General features: G+C 39.8%; 2 protein-coding genes across 5 annotated transcripts; one reads left to right on the forward strand and one right to left on the reverse strand.

Annotated features, from left to right (window-relative positions):
- Positions 1-52: 52 nt before the first annotated feature.
- Positions 53-3,307, forward strand: LOC130992582 (uncharacterized; the record flags this gene model as incomplete). Its single annotated transcript, XM_057917274.1, is given in 5 exon segments — positions 53-832; positions 1,342-1,465; positions 1,710-1,895; positions 2,048-2,119; positions 2,213-3,307. Coding segments are annotated over 5 exon segments (1,368 nt in total). The 3' UTR covers positions 3,044-3,307.
- Positions 3,308-4,170: 863 nt separating this feature from the next.
- LOC130992763 (actin-58-like) lies at positions 4,171-7,328 on the reverse strand. 4 transcript variants are annotated; one of them, XM_057917524.1, is made up of 5 exons: positions 6,800-7,328; positions 5,902-5,974; positions 5,404-5,797; positions 4,703-5,316; positions 4,171-4,520 (listed from the first exon to the last, which is right to left on the reverse strand). In XM_057917524.1, exons 2-5 carry the CDS (start codon positions 5,959-5,961, stop codon positions 4,455-4,457), a joined length of 1,134 nt encoding a protein of 377 aa, XP_057773507.1. In that variant the 5' UTR covers positions 5,962-5,974; positions 6,800-7,328; the 3' UTR covers positions 4,171-4,454. The 4 variants fall into 4 exon arrangements, with proteins under 4 accessions (XP_057773507.1, XP_057773516.1, XP_057773497.1 ...); XM_057917533.1 differs by having other exon boundaries at positions 6,781-6,966; XM_057917514.1 differs by having other exon boundaries at positions 4,171-5,316; positions 6,781-6,990.
- Positions 7,329-16,870: the final 9,542 nt, after the last annotated feature.

A 16,870-nucleotide genomic window follows, 5' to 3' on the forward strand; every position in this document is an offset into this window, starting at 1 on the left:
TTTGCTTTTACAAACAAATTACACGCACACACGCATCCAACACACACACACAAAAAAATCTGTTTTCCTTACACAACTTCAATTTTGGGATTCAGTCATGCTGCGTCGTATTGAGTGTTATGATATGGGATGGGCCATGCATGCCAAAAAACCTGTATGAAGTAATATATTCCATTTTGTAAGGTTTCGTGTTAGAACCTCAGAACCTACATATTTTTTTTCCTCTATGGTATTCTTTTGGTAAAGATGGAAGCTATGGTTGAGAGTTATCTGGAAGCTATGGGTTGAGAGTTATCACCGTATATAATACTGATAACTTGAAGTCAACTCGCCGTAATTTCTTAAGCCCTTTATCTGGAAACTATTAATAAGGAGATGGATGGATAGTTGATATTCAGTCTCTACTAGGGGAACCATTTTAACATACTTTTCCTTCAAAAGCTTGGGCTTTTAGGGAAAAGAAGTAATTATTCCCTTTTACTAATTATTGCGTGTTTAAAACCTGAGGGATATAGAACTATTAAACACTTCTCAGATGAAGTCCTTTTCATACTTGAAGCATTAGGTTTGCTTGAGAACATGGATCTGCCAATCAGGTTTCTTATTTCCTTTTTCCCGTTCAGCATGAATCTTTATTTCATGATCCTAATTTTCTCCTAACAGCAGATTCTATTGCTATGCAGGCATTTGTACTTAAGCATCTCCTGTTTTCTCCAGAAGAAGCTGTTACTGTTGCACCGAATATGTCAAATTTGTCTATGAGAAGACCGCCCATGAATGAATCTGTTGCTGCAGATATTTTCTCATCACTTTCGGAAGAGAAAAAGTCAAGGTTAAACTATAGTCCTATTTGAGGCTGGAATTCACTTTCAGATAATTTATAAACTATAGTCCTATTTGAGGCTGGAATTCACTCGAATTCTCCCAGTCTTTTTCTATTTCCTTTTCTATTGCATCAATTTGTGTGCCCTTGCGTGAAGTTAATGACGTGATATATACTTAAGTCTACGCATGTGGTCTCTTTCCACCATAACTGGAGAAAAGAATTTGATGGGAAAAGAACAGATCCGCCAATGGATGGTTAAACTGTTTCCTGAAAAAGACATTGGCCATATTCTGATATATTATTCTACTTCGAATAATGTTTAAATTTGTAAATCAGTTAAAACTAATGTCTTTGCTGCATGAAATTAACGCTCCCTGAACCAGATTATTATCATATTATCTGGAAGTATAACTTTCTTTGGGATTTTTTTGGTCCCTTGTTCACTTCAATTCTCGGGTCGGTGTTTCGTATATTGTAACTCATAAGTATTTTTTATTTTTTAAACCTTCCAACAGAGCCTTGGTGAGGAGTATGAGTGAGATACTCTTTCTATGTGGGCGTAGTGAAAGAGCCGTGATAGTGTCTCTGAATATTGTCGGCAGTGATTCTATGAAGTCTGTGAATCGTTCAGAGGATGAGGTGCGTTTTTATCATCTTCGACACAAACTTTTTTTCTCAATTCATTGGAGTCCTTGTTCCAGCTGGGAACCAACCTTCATTATTCTTCATTAATGCCTTTTGGCACTATTATAGTAATTAATCTTGGAATTGGTTCAAAATTTACAATGATGATAAAATATGATGGGGCACGTTGTAGTTGTTTACCTCATGCCTATACGCATATGAAGTTCTTCTTGTGATTCATGTATAGAATTTTATGCAGGTCATTGCCGAAGTACTTGGAGGCCTTTCTGTTGAATCCGGGGCTGACTTGCAGAAGGTCTTAAGAGTTGATACCTGCACTTCATGGTCAACTGCAAATAAGAGGCTGGAAGCCATGCTTCCTATTTTTCGAAGTCGTATGGGAGCGTTGCTTTTTCTGATATCCGCGTTGTTGTCTCGAGGACTGGTACGTTATCTTCTCCTATTTTAGGTGTCTCACTTATAGGTATGTTTTATATACGTTTTTGCATAATTCAACCTTTAAGCCAAGACGCTGTTTGAACATTCATTATTGTGTTCGTCCCTTTTGATTTATCATGATGCCCGATTCACTATCAGGACAACGTTCAAGAGGACAGGGACGATCCTACACAACCATTAGTCACTGCTCCATTCGGGCATGCATCGCAGGTACTCAAATACAACGAAACTGTAATTTTATGCTCGATGTTATGATTTCTCTCGATTTTTAACCTTCACGAGTTTCGCCTTTTGCCAAAAAAGGAAATTGTAAACCTCTTGCTTTCCGGGTGTGCCGTTCCCAATGTGTTTGATGGGAAGATTGATTTGGGTGGCGGCATGTTTGTGAAGGGCCTTTCGACACCCGTAGAAGTCGGATTCCTCACTCTCCTCGAGTCTCTCAACTATTGTAAGGTTGGCCAGTATCTGAAGTGCCCAAAGTGGCCTATATGGGTGGTCGGAAGCGAATCCCATTACACGGTCCTATTCGCCCTCGACACCAAAGTCCAAGACGAGAACGAGTTCGAGTACAGAGAATCACAGATCCGGAGAGCATTCGATGCCCAAGATCAGAGCGGAGGCGGTGGCTTCGTTGGCGTGGAAGGCTTCCATCACGTCATCAGGGAGACGAACATCAACCTTCCAACGGAGAAAATTGAGCATCTCTGCAGCACGGGGTTCATCGTATGGAGCGAGTTCTGGCAGGTCCTTCTCGACTTAGACAAGAGCCTCGGAGGCATGAAAGATTCGACCGGGCTCATGGGAAGGAAGGTCTTTGATCTCTACCATTTTAACGGGATCGCGAAATCAATCGCCAATGGCAGCCAAGCATCGTGTAACGAGAGCCCGATCCAGAGACCTAGGATAACGAAACTGAGGGTTTCGGTCCCTCCAAGGTGGACGCCGGAGGAATTCATGGCCGATTTACCCGGTGCATCAGGGTCGGGTGCTAAGGATTCCGGTGGCAGCGGCGATAACTCGAGCGAAGTATCTAAACCTCCGGCGGCCCAGCACGCGCCCCTCGTCGATTGCATCAGAACGCGCTGGCCCCGTTCCATCTGCAATTGGGAAGGGGATGCGCCTAGCATCGTGTGATGGTATGAATTCTCTGGGAAACAGATGGCTTTCCATGATATTTTCTAGCTTACTACAACTGTTCATGTCTGATACAAACTACATTTGTGCGGTGAGAAGTATTTGTTTGAGTTTTCGGATTTTATGTTTTTTCAAGCGAAGAAACGATATAGGATTACATACAGCTAGCTGTTTATCGATGTTGTATAATCAGAGAAGCCTTTTGCCTTCTCATTGTTGTTGATTAAACGATTTTGCAAGGATCAGAAGTCTCTTTTCTTACAATTTGAGTTCTATTATTATTATTATGAAGTACTTTTCATATACACATCTATCGAGAACATTGCTGTTCTTTACTATTTTACTCGCAAAGTGCCTTGGACGAGTATTTTTTTTTCTGCTGTTTTTCCCACTTATTTTGTCAGAAGGTTTTAAACGAGATTCGAATCTTGATTTTTTTTCTTTTAAAAAAATAAAATTAATAATAATTCTTTATTTTTCCGACTCGAACTCCTAGCTTATTATTTGGAAGGAAAACGTATTATTAACTGAATCAAACTTCGTTGTGGACTCGAATTTTGAGTTAGCGTTCGTGTTTTACAGGGGTTTTTAGGTTTCTGACTTTTTCTTAGATTTTTGTGTGTGTTTTGGGGGCGGGGGCTCCTTTCTTTGGTTTTTAAATAAAGCTTAATTTCATCGTCTGTCAATTAGCCCAAAAAACGTCGTGAAATAAAATTCAGTTTGGTGGTATCGCATTACTCAATTGTCAAAAATAAAGCTTAAATTCATCATCTCTCACTTAGCCCAAAAAACGTCATGAAATAAAATTCAGTTTGGCGGTATCGCATTACTCAATTGTCAAATTATGTTGCAAGCAATAACAAAATTGGTTTCTCAAAGAAAAAAGGAAGAAAGTTTTTCACACCTTTCTTTGGGTTTTAAATAAAGCTTAATTTCATCATCTGTCACTTAGCCCAAAAAACGTCGCGAAATAAAATTCATTTTGGTGGTATCGCATTACTCAATTGTCAAATAGTATGTTGCAAGCAATAACAAAATTGGTTTTTCACACTTCAAGTATGAACTTTAACAAAAGATAAGCGATCGGTCAGTAACAAAATAGATGCAATGAAGTAAGACAAAGCAACTGCAACAAATCCATTGCATTCCAAGTAAGCTTGTAGAAAAATATGTATAAGAAGTTTAGTGCCATCCAAAATATTACAGCACTACGCTACATAAACTTCTAGGAGACATAACCCAATAAAATTAAATTATTTATAAATAAAAGATAGAATTATAGCATACCAAGTTACCAACCATGGAAAAGACCTTGCAAAATCAATTCATGACCTCAAATCTGCAAATCCAACTCAAGCTAAATCCAAAGCTTTAACCGATACAAGAAACTTATAACACCGTGTTCACGAGCTCAGAAACACTTCCTGTGAACAATAGCAGGACCAGATTCGTCGTACTCTGCCTTCGCGATCCACATCTGTACATTAACAAAGACATGAGCAAAACGAAAAAAAAAAAATATCGAGCATGCCCCATGATGCATCATCATACTGCAAATGGTATATAAAAGGTTGAGCCCTTAAATATGAGTGGTTTTTTGTTGAGACTTTCACGAACGCTAAAACAGGGGATTAGTTCAAAAGCACATTGTATTTGTACCTGCTGGAAAGTACTGAGAGATGCTAGGATCGATCCTCCGATCCAGACACTGTACTTTCTCTCAGGCGGCGCAACCACCTTGATCTTCATGCTGCTCGGAGCAAGAGCTGTTATTTCCTTGCTCATACGATCAGCAATGCCCGGGAACATAGTTGATCCACCGCTGAGCACGATGTTACCATAGAGATCCTTCCTGATATCCACATCACATTTCATGATGGAGTTGTAGGTCGTTTCGTGAATTCCAGCAGCTTCCATTCCAATCAGTGATGGCTGGAACAACACTTCTGGGCAGCGGAACCTTTCAGCACCAATCGTAATAACCTGTCCATCGGGAAGCTCGTAGCTCTTCTCCACAGAAGAGCTGTTTTTCGATGTCTCCGTTTCCTGCTCGAAATCAAGTGCAACATACGCAAGCTTCTCCTTTACGTCGCGGACAATTTCCCGCTCGGCAGTTGTGGTGAACATGTAACCCCTCTCAGTCAGTATCTTCATGAGATAATCGGTGAGATCACGACCAGCAAGATCCAACCTCAAAATAGCGTGGGGTAGAGCATAACCTTCGTAAATAGGAACTGTGTGGCTCACACCATCACCAGAGTCGAGCACGATACCTGTTTGGGAGAGACATAGACTTTTGAGTAAGTGAATCAAAAGCAGGCTTTAGTACCTTGCATCTCTTATAACCATTAGATGCTTACCTGTCGTGCGACCACTAGCATAAAGCGAGAGAACGGCCTGGATAGCAACGTACATGGCCGGCACATTGAAGGTCTCAAACATGATCTGAGTCATTTTCTCTCTGTTCGCCTTGGGGTTGAGTGGAGCCTCGGTGAGCAAAACAGGGTGCTCTTCAGGGCCAACACGGAGCTCGTTGTAAAAGGTGTGGTGCCAAATCTTCTCCATGTCGTCCCAGTTGCTCACTATACCATGCTCAATCGGGTACTTCAACGTAAGAATACCTCTCTTAGACTGAGCTTCATCCCCTACATAAGCGTCTTTTTGACCCATCCCAACCATAACACCTGTATGTCGAGGACGACCTACTATGCTAGGGAAAACTGCCCTTGGGGCATCATCACCAGCAAAACCAGCCTATAGCAAAGAAAATACAACTTAGCAACGACTAAACAGCAATTATATCACTGAAATTCCTGTCAAAGAAACGAGGTAAATAATACAAATAAATAGCTGCTCACCTTGACCATTCCAGTACCATTATCAACAACAAGGGGTTGAATATCCTCTCCCTCTGCCATCTTAACTTATACACTATAAATCAAAAAGGTGGTAATCAGCTAATTATGCTAATAACACTTAACACAATATATTCAAACGCATCAAGTCACACTGAAATAAAATGTGATTATCACATATATTAAAGAGTCAACTGAAACTCAACCTTTAAATAGTCTACTCACAAATAATAAGTCAAAGTTTATTCCCTATTCCAAAAGCATTCTAACCTCACCAAAACATACTAGCTTTTCCTTTAAGGAATCCATTATATCAGCCATTATATCTTGATATCCAAGGTAAGTAATCCAAAACTCACTAGCTAACCGAATTGTTTACCAATTATTGTGGAGCAAAAGCTCACACGTGATACTATAAAAAACAAATATCAAATAGAATATCAATTCTCTTTTAAGTCATTTGCGGACAATGATTTCAATAACCTACTGCAGGAGAGATAGCTCTAATCACTCATCATCAGACATCAAAAGCAAGAAGAAGACATGAATAAGCAAATCAAATTACACCTGAAAAGTCCAAATAATGATATTTTCACCAACTCACGAAAGTATTGCCAACACCAAAAATAAAGAATAAATCATCTCTCAAGTTCTCTAAATTAAGCATCCAGCATAATCATTATCACCACTAATACAAAAAGAACGGCTAGTTTTTAACACATAACAATATCCTGTTCGTAAAAAAACAAAAATAATTATCCAAATTAAGCCAGCAATCCAACGGATTCAGGCACGTATCCATCACGGAACCAATGAAACGAGAGAGATCAACAGATCAAACCACGAATGATTGAAACGTAGACAGCTAATTAATCAAATTACAAGAGCGTTTTGGAATCACCTCTCGATCTGCTCCTGCTAGCTAACAATAGTGTGCGAGATGAGTCGCTATATAGGGAATGACTGCAAATCAAAATGGCAGGCAGAATATTTTTAGAGAGACAGAGAGAGAGAGTGAGGGAGTGTAACTATATATTCGGGTTTGAAAGTGTTGTATGAAAATGAAATGAAATGACGTTGAAATGAAATGCAAATACATTGCTTCAAAATAAAAGAAATGCAAATACATATTGACATTTATGGCATGAAAAGCAATTAGCAAGTTAGCAACCAATACACTTTCGTTTGCTTTTTATCCCCATGAATAAAAGGATAGTATAATGAGGTATTACTATTATTTAAAATAGGGATCATATTTTCAATATCGTATTTAATTTTAATGATAATATATTTATTCACTCTTCATTAGATGGTATAAAATTATATCATCCTTTCTTAATTAGGTATAAAAGTATCTATTTCTCAAGAAAAAAGGTGTTCGAAAATTTATACAATTTATTCAAAAAAAAAAAAATATGTCAAAACAAATAAGATATAAGGTGATAATAAAGCTTATTCCTTCTTTATACCTCAAAGTAAACACATCCTTGCAAGTATTACATAATTGATTAAATTAAGGGCAAATGGTTTTTAATACCCACTTTTATAATACATCTATCAAATCTACCCACCTATATAAAACATCTATGAAAAATACCCACTTCATAGTGAAATACCATTTCTACCCTTATACTTAATTTCTCTTTATCTCCCATCTTTTGCCTAATTAAGCTTGACTAGTATATCGGCTGGAAACTTTCCTCGTGCCCGATAGGTTACTTCGGTAAACTGGGTCTGGACTGTGAGACAACGCCACGTACTGTTAAGCAAAAATGATTAAAATTGGTAATTGTTCAAATTAATCCCGCGCTTCACAAAATGGTATCAGAGCGGGTTTTTATAGAGGAATTATGTAATTTTTAATATATTTTATGATTAACCCATATGGGAGGAGACTCCATTAGAAAATATGGATCCGGACGAATGTCCGAGATGTATTGTGTACAGGAAATCTCTTCAAGATTTGGAGAGAGAAACGACTCGTCTTATAGACGATCTCAACTGGAATAATCGAGCCCTCGTGACGAATATTCGGCGAGGAGAAGATGCAGAAATTATTCGTGATATCATCACGGGTATCCAATCATACCATGAGACTCTCATGGGAATCGTCGGGATAAGAACGGCGATTGAACGAACCAGAGACGAGGCCCATCAGTCCCACGATTGATGGAACCAAAAGACAAGGCGGGAGTAGCTTTTCCAGGCTACCAAAAGATCGAGCCAAGTTCTTCCGACAACGTCAACTTGCGGGAGATCCAAAAGACGGTGGAATATTATGGCGTCAAGCTATACGATCTACCGATGGAGCTGAGCAGAATATCACTCAAACAAGAGGAAATATTAACCCTCTTGTGTGATATCCAGAAAAGAATGAAGGAGATCGAAAGGCGAAAACCATGTTCCGGGAAAATCCGGAAGCAATGGTCCAACGACCCGACGAATCCCCCTATATTTGATGCAGCACCCAAGGAGTTGCAGCCAAAGGATATAATCCGAATCATGAAAGGCAAATATCATGAATAGCCTTGACAGAATCGGATTAGAAGATCTACAGGAGTTAGCAGAATCTTTTGCTAACCTCAATATGGTTGATCTAAAGATGAACCAAGGAGATGAGGTGCCCAAAAACGAGCCTCAAGAAGAAAGTTCGTCAAAAAGGGGTGGAGCTTCAGACGATGCAAGCCACTACCAACGAACCAAAAGACGCAGGCCACAGATGCGGGATACTCCTGTAGGGAAGGCCACACTTGAACCAATCCATCCATATGGATTGATTCTCAACCTCGACGAAGCCAGTTTCAAAGATTGGGAGGATCTCATCGATGAGTGGGCTTCAGCTTTGAATATCGTAGTCACCACAATTGAGTACGATAAGAAGGAGTTTGCCAAAATCTTCGAAGCAAGTCTGGCAGGAATGGCAAAACAATACTGGGATAAAATTGAAATCTCAGCAAGGGAAGAACTGTTTAATAGCACAAAACCTTATGAAATCATTAAGGAGGCTACTAAACAGATCAAAATCCATTTCTTGGGAATGGGTTTTTTCGAAGGATCTGCAGAAGAGAAGCGCAAGAAGTATCATCAGGCACTCTACAATCTTCGATTAATGGTGCTAGAGCCAAAAGCTCTTGATGAATTTCTACGCCTTTATACCCTATATGTTCATATGGGGGTAGTTGATGATACAACCGCCAAGGACCTCTTTTTCACAAAGTTTCCAAGTCCATGGAGGGAGATGCTCATCAACGAATACGTATCACCGGGAGAATATCCCCTTGATAGTGCCTCAAGAAGGATGTCTTATGTCCACAAGAAGCTGTCCGAATGGTGCCAGAAGGCAGCAGACTTAAGGAATCTCAAGAAATTGAGAAGACTCAACAAGAAGTCCCCATTGATGTGCGACAACATTGATCTTCCAACGGAGATTGGTGCTGAGTTGCTGTATCAAAGGAAAAGCCGAAAGAAACATAGGTATCAACCCTATGAAAGGAAGTCCAGAAGGAGTTCTTGGAAGCCAAGAACTATGTGGACCAGACAGAAGGCGCGCTCCTACAAATCAGGCCAACGGAGCGGACCATCTAGGAACCGATTCTCAAATCAAAAGAGAATCCCGGCGAGAAAAACTTTCAGGCGTACTCAAGCCAAAACAAATGAAAGTTTTAAAGATTGCAACTGCTGGACATGCGGTGCTAAGGGGCATATTTCAACCAATTGCCCAGACAACAAGATAAGGAAATTCGAATCCACACCGGATATCGAAGATGCTATCTACCACCAGGAATTGATACCCGTGTATCAATTCGAAGATATATCCTCTGATGAGAGTATATATGAGCAAGAAGAAGTCTTTAGTTCTGGAGATTCGGGAATGTCCGATGGATCAACCGGAGACGAGTCAGACTAAAGAGGAACAAGAGGTCCACCACACCCAGAAAGAGGATCAGAATGGATTTACTAGCCATTTTCTGATTCCACAGGAAGAAGTGGTGAAGAAGCTCGTAAGAAAACTCAACCGGGAGACTGGAGAGGTACAAACATACCAAGGGTTTTCCAATGGAAGATTGAATCGAGTTTTTAATAGCTTGATACCATCCAAGAGGAAGCATCATGTCTATTTTGGTGTCACAAACCGAGAAATGGCGCTTCCGATGGAGATTACAAGTAATCAGGTGGAGATCCAGCTGGTTCCTGCTGAAGATATTAGGCAGGATCTCAAGAAAATGAAGCCAGAAGTCGCAAGTACGATGAAATGGATTCATATTGGAGCAATTCAGTTGGTGATCAAATCATCCCTATCCCCTGGGACAGACCAACCAATTGATGTTGCACTTTGCGACAAAAGAATCAGAGATACTAGAGCATCAGTTCTGGGAGCCTTTTCAGGCAATCTCTATGCCAAGACGATTATAACCGAGTTCTATCCACAGATCGCTTATAATCTACAGGATTCATCCTTCAGCAGAGCCCTGACCCTCTATCAGGACTACAAAAAGAAGGAGCTGTTGACAGATGGGAATAGGCCATACTCACTGACTTATCAAGTCTCGTATGCCCTATCAAATTCTCATCACACGGAATTATTTCTGGGAAAAGAATTTATTGAGATTCCAGAAATATTCAAGGAGGTAGCCAAGGCAGTCAAACCAAACCGAGTGGAGATTCCTCAGATCGGAGAAATCGACATCGATATTGGAGACAAGACGGTGCTTAGCCATACTCAAAGTCTCAGAATTGGAGCACCAAGGCTATCATTCCAAGGAAATAGGCTAACTTCAGGGCCTATTACAAGGAGTTTCTCTCAATCGTATGAGAGAATGACGATCCAGGAAACACCAGCTCCAGACATGAGGGTTAAACTCAAATGTCCCGAAGGATGGAGACAAGTTTCCACAAGATTTGATACAACAAGCAGGGAGAACCAATTTCCTTGTAGTTCGTTGTATTATTTGGCAAATCCAGGAGACAACCGATACATCGGAATTCTGGAGGTTGGAGGTTTTGAAATCCAGACCGAAGGCCAAGCCGGACAAGAAGCAGACGTCCTGATCTTAGGACGAGATTTCCTTGACAAATATAAACCATGGTCGTGGAAATTAGGAAGAATGGAGATCACAATCGGACGGCAAAGATTGATGATCTGATGACAAGTCCATTCTCGATATACATCTCTGTGGGGATGTTATACGAGAAATATAAAGCAGAATATTTTGCTGCTTATGTGGATTCAGGAGCAGGAATCTGTACAGCAAAACGAGGAGTCTTTCCAGCAGAAGTAGAAGAAGATCTACCTCGAATTGCAGGAAGGGATTTCTCCAGAAAGATTTTGCTCCTATCAAAAGGGGTAAAGCAAACGGAAATATTGATCGGCGGAGCAGGACAGACACCTTGGTACAAGGTCAAAACTCCACCTATATATTTCCATGATACCGGAGCAGATATATTATTTGGAAATAATTTTCTGCAAAGCTTCAAACGGTATATACAGGACAATGAAGCAAGGAGGTTAGTGTTCACAACCAATTGTGATCACAAAATCATTGTGCAAAGGCTCAAGGGAGCTTTTCATCGTTCGATGCCAATCAACTTTCGCAGCAAGCGTGGTGATGATGGCAGACTCCGGAGACCCCAAATGAAGGATCAAAGGAGATTCGGAGAAGTTTTGCTCAAATGCAGAACTGAGGGATTCCCAAATCTCTCCGAAGAGGAAATTCAAATCCTCAAAGTCTCCCTGATATCACACCAAGATATCAAGGAAGAAGAACAGGTGTCCATTGCCGACGTCAAAAGGAGAATCCAGAAGTGTTACCACGAGGATCCTTTGGCATGGTGGGACAAGAACCAGCTCAGAGCAACCTTGAAAGTTAAAACTGGAAAGGAGCATGAGTTCGTTAGGTTCAGACCTATCCTGATGAACACTCAAGATCAACAGGATATGAGGAGCATAATCAAGGAACACCTTGATTTGAAGCTGATCGAACCAGGGAAGTCGCCTTATAGCAGTCCTGGATTTCTGGTAAGAAATCATGGGGAGATCAAGCGAGGAAAACCAAGATTGGTTATTAATTACAAAGGAATTAATGACATTCTTGAGTTTGACGGATACTTCATCCCAAGCAGAGAACACCTCATTAACTGTATCCGAAGTGCAAAGGTATTCTCAAAGTTCGATTGCAAGTCAGGTTTTTACCAGATTCGCATGGAGGAAAGGAGTAAGAAGTTCACAGCCTTCTCAACTCCACAGGGACATTATGTCTGGAATGTCATGCCAATGGGGTTAGCCAACGCGCCTCAGATATTCCAAAGGAAGATGGATAATCTCTTCAAAGATTATTCTTCGTTTATGTTTGTTTATATTGATGACATCCTTATTGCATCAAAAAACATTCATGAACATGTCAGGCATCTGGAGATCTTTGCGGATGTTTGTCAACAAGAAGGACTAGTGCTGTCAGAAAAGAAGGCAGTCATAGCCACCCAGAAGATGGAGTTTCTGGGGATCGAGATCGATGAATCTGGGATAATTCTACAAGATCATATTGTGGAAAAAATCCAGGGATTTCCAGAAGATCTCAAAGAAAAGAAGCAGCTCCAAAGCTTTCTCGGAGTTGTTAACTTTGCAGGAACGTTTATCAAAAATCTTGCAGAGCACCGGAAAGTCTTCAGTCCATTACTGAAGAAAGATGTTCCATTCATATGGAGAGAAGAACATCGGGAGGGTATGAAGAAGTTAAAAGAGATTTGTAAAAATCTCCCGAAACTTTCAATACCACAAGACGAGGATGACTTGATCCTCTACACCGACGCAAGTGATTTCTGGTGGGCAGCAGTGCTTACAAAGATCACTCCTTATGGAGAAGAACCTTGCAGATACTGTAGTGGTCTTTTCTCCGACGACGAAGCTGTGCGATGGCACATCAACGAGAAGGAATTCTTTGCAGTGCGAAAGGCGTTTAAAAAATGGCCGCTTTTCTTACTTGCTAAGAAATTTGTTTTGAAAGTAGATAACACTAACGTTAAAGCTTTCTTAACAAAAAAGATTGAATCTAAGCCTGAAAAATCTAGATTGCTTAGATGGCAAGCCGAATGTCAATATTATGATTATGATATTGTCGTTTTGAAATCTGATCAGAATGTTCTTGCAGATTTCCTTACAAGGGATGGAGCTCCCTGAAGCGGAGGCCATCGAGGCAATACAGGGGCAGCTCTTTGAAAGTCTAGAGCTGCTACAACAAGAGTGGCACAGATGTGTGCTGCATACTAAACAAGCAGGAAAGATACAAGCGGCTGACGAAGCCAAAGTATCTAGCCAAATCGATGTCTGTTTCATGAAGATGTTCAATCTTCAGGAAGCAACTGAAAAGCCGCTCTTGCGCGCAGTCCGTGAAAATCGGGCTAAAGCAATGCTTTCCGTACAGGGCGGATTACCTGTAGCAGGGGATTCAAGTACCCCTAGCCCAAGTCCTGAGAGAATGGCTTCACAGCCGGACGCTCGAGGAAAAGATGTTGTTAAGGGGTCACTCCCTGAATCAACATGTCAACCCTCCACCTCTGGGGTAAAAGAGGGAGAGATCAGCCTTAGGCCCATGACAGGCCAAGTTAAGGTTGATACTAATCTTATTATTTCTTCTCCTTCTTGGCAGAATTATCAAGACAGGTGGGAGAAACTTCTTACGAGAAGGGGCATTAATCCGGGAAATTGCCGGGTTGATGTTGCAGGAAAATATCCAAGGGTTTGGTTCACGCCAGGAGCCAATCCAAACGATGTTAAAGAATGGTATGAATTTGGGGCATTAGCTTCAGTTTATACCACTTCCCCGGCATTCACCGAAATCAAGGGTCTACCCAAATGGATCCAGAAAACGGTGTTCGACACATGGGAGAACAACGAGTCCCTAAAAAGGGGAGATGTTCTGGAATTGTACTTCTTCAGTGCAGCTCCAGAGCCAGTGGGCAAAGGAGTCTACGAAGCCTTCCATTTCATCAAGCTTCGGAGACCAGATACAGGAGCCTTGAACCGGATCAAAGTTCCTGAGTTTAATGCCGCAATCGTCTCAACATTCACGGAGGATCAAATCTCCACGAGGCGAGCATGGGGGCTATGGGTCTGTCTCACAGAGATGGACAAAATGAAGTCCAGATTTAAGTTCTTTCAGAGCTCAGATCTGGGAACGTTCCTAGTCAACACAATGACAGGAACCACAACTCAGTTTGCCGAACAATCTTTCGAGAACAAGAGGCAAACTATCTGGGGAAACAAGATAGCGGGGAGCAAGGAGACTCGCCGCAAATTCTGCAATATGGCTCATGTAAGCCATTGGATCGAAAGAGTCTGCGACCAATGTTCGTTGCAGAAAGAACCTGAATTCGGCAAAGGTTTCCTCCCGAAACCTGACAGAAGGAGGTTCCGGTCTGATGAGCACGACGAACGTCAGACTCCAAAGGGAAGAACTCCTCGGGCACCAAAAAAGTAAGGTGGCCGACAAAGCAATGTGAATCATGTGATTCACAGCGAGGATCGCACCCACAAAAGAAACGACAAAAGTGGGTGGATGAACAGGAGGACCACTCACCAAAAGCTCCAGGACAAAAGTGGGTGGAGAGAAAAGCAGCCGGCCCCTACCAGCATTATCACAAGACGATAAGGCAAGGGTCCAGCATCATGTGATGCCACTAACCAGTGTCGGCAATCAAGGCCGACAGAAGAAGGTGAATGTCATACTCAAGCAAGCTGGCCACGAAGATGGAATCCGAGGCCACCAACCGAGCAATAATAGAGGGACTCAAACCTCTATATAAACACAAGTGCTGGGGAGAAGAAAATCATCGAAAAATCACAACACTTTCACACAACACTTCCTCTCTCTAGAATTTTCTTTGTAATTTTAAATTCTTGTTTTCAAAGTTTTCGTTTTTAGTTTTAGTTCTTTTTATTTTTATGTACACAAGTATTAGCTACTATGAGTAGCTAAACAAGTTAGTCTCCTCCCTTGGGGAGTTTTTATGAAATAAAATTAATTATTATATAATTCCTCTATAAACACTTAGTTTTTGTCCAACTATTCCGGTTTAGTAAAAATATTTTCTTTTCATTTTTCAACAAAATATTTGGAGTCGACACACAGTGAAGGAGGGAAACTGATTCCTGAAGGTGACCATTCGGCGAAAGCCGGAACACAGTGAAGGGAGAAGGTTGCAACCATCACTTGCGAGTGTGTGGTTGGACGAAGGCCGAGGAGGCAAGAAGTCCGTAAAACGCGATTAAAGCTCCGGAAGGTGACCCGTCGACAAAAGGTATACTGTTGATTTATGATTTGAATTATTTAGAAGTTGTACGGAAGCATGTTGGGCCTGATTATGTCTTAATTGAATTATGATAATTTGAACATAAAATGGTTTAATGATGGATTTGTTGAGGATTTGTTGAGGGGTAGTTTTGGCATGAATGATGAGTTGGATATGGTTGATAGGGGTTTTGTGAAAGTGGGTATTTTTGATAGATAAGTTATGAAGGTGGGTATTTTAAATTTTGACCCTTAAATTAATTACACCGAACTGCACAAAATGTACGATTTCATTATTTTCAATAGTTTAATTTATTGAAAAGTCAAGTCTTTTTAGTAGAGGAATAGTCGAGTCTTTTGCGTACAAATGTTTTAAAAATATTTTTTTCAGTGACTTGATCGAATTCTTTTTCCTGTTATTAATTAAAAATTAATCTAAACTTGTAACATTTGTGTGATTTAAAGTTTTTTTTTAAAAGTAACAGTAATGTAGCAGATAAACAGCAATAACATAAAAAAAATAATGTAACATATAAAAAAATATTATTAACATACAAAAGAAGTAATGTATGTATAACAGCATTAATGTATGGATAAAGAAATAGTAGAATTCATAGTTTCTACAGATAGATAAGTTTCTCTTATATCCATCTCCTACTTTTGTTTTAAAAATCTGTACCTCGAGTGCTTTTTTCTTTTACAAAGTAATTAGAATTAGAATTACAAGATATATTTAAATATAATTAAATAAGCAACCCAAACGTAGATAAAACCTCTACACCACTCAAAGGTGGAAAAATAATCGCACGCACGTGTGCGTGTATTGGCCAAGCGGTAAGGGGTTAATGTCTAATGCCAAAAATCTTGGGTTCGAGTCCTCTGTGGCGCGACTTTGAATTTCTTTATTTAATATTGTTAGTTTATCAATAATAATAATAATAATAATAATAATAATAATAATAATAATAATAATAATAATAATAATAATAATCGCACGCAGGCTGAATTATTATCCTTAGAAATACTACCAACATAAAAGTGAAAAAATTACAATTACATCGCGCATATGTGAAAGTGAACCCAAGATAGAAATAACAAATGGAGTATTTGTAATTCTTTCGATGTCTAGATACGAAATACTCCCTCTGTTTTTTTTTTTAAGTGTCCCATGGAAAAAAAAGTACATATATCAAGGAAGTTGGAGTATTACTTTTGTGCCCATATTTATTATTTTCAAAGTGTAATAAATTTATTCTCAAATTTTGAAATAGGACATTTAAAAAGGGATAAAGTAGGAACTTTGTTTTTTATTCTCAAATTTTGAAATAGGACACTTAAAAATGAACAATAAATTTATCTTAATAGGACACTTAAAAAAAACGGAGGGAGTAGCAATTATAAGAGCTAAATAATTCAAATTCAAAAGTTTCTTCTCTGAACAAGATAACACATACGAATCACCGCAAACTTAATAATAGTGGGGGAAAAAAGATTTGACCGTGATTAAAATCGTGACAGAAATTGTAATGCTATTAAATGTTTCAAAAATCGCAATATTAATGATTAATCTATTAGTCTCGCGGAGTCCAGGCTCTAATTGATCTGCTTGTCAAACTCTATTAATTTATCTAGTGATTCAAATGGTTGAATGCAAAAAACTATAAAAATCATTATGAAAATTTGTGATT

Source organism: Salvia miltiorrhiza, chromosome 1, assembly GCF_028751815.1.
Source record: "Salvia miltiorrhiza cultivar Shanhuang (shh) chromosome 1, IMPLAD_Smil_shh, whole genome shotgun sequence".
NCBI classification, from domain to species: Eukaryota; Viridiplantae; Streptophyta; class Magnoliopsida; order Lamiales; family Lamiaceae; genus Salvia; species Salvia miltiorrhiza.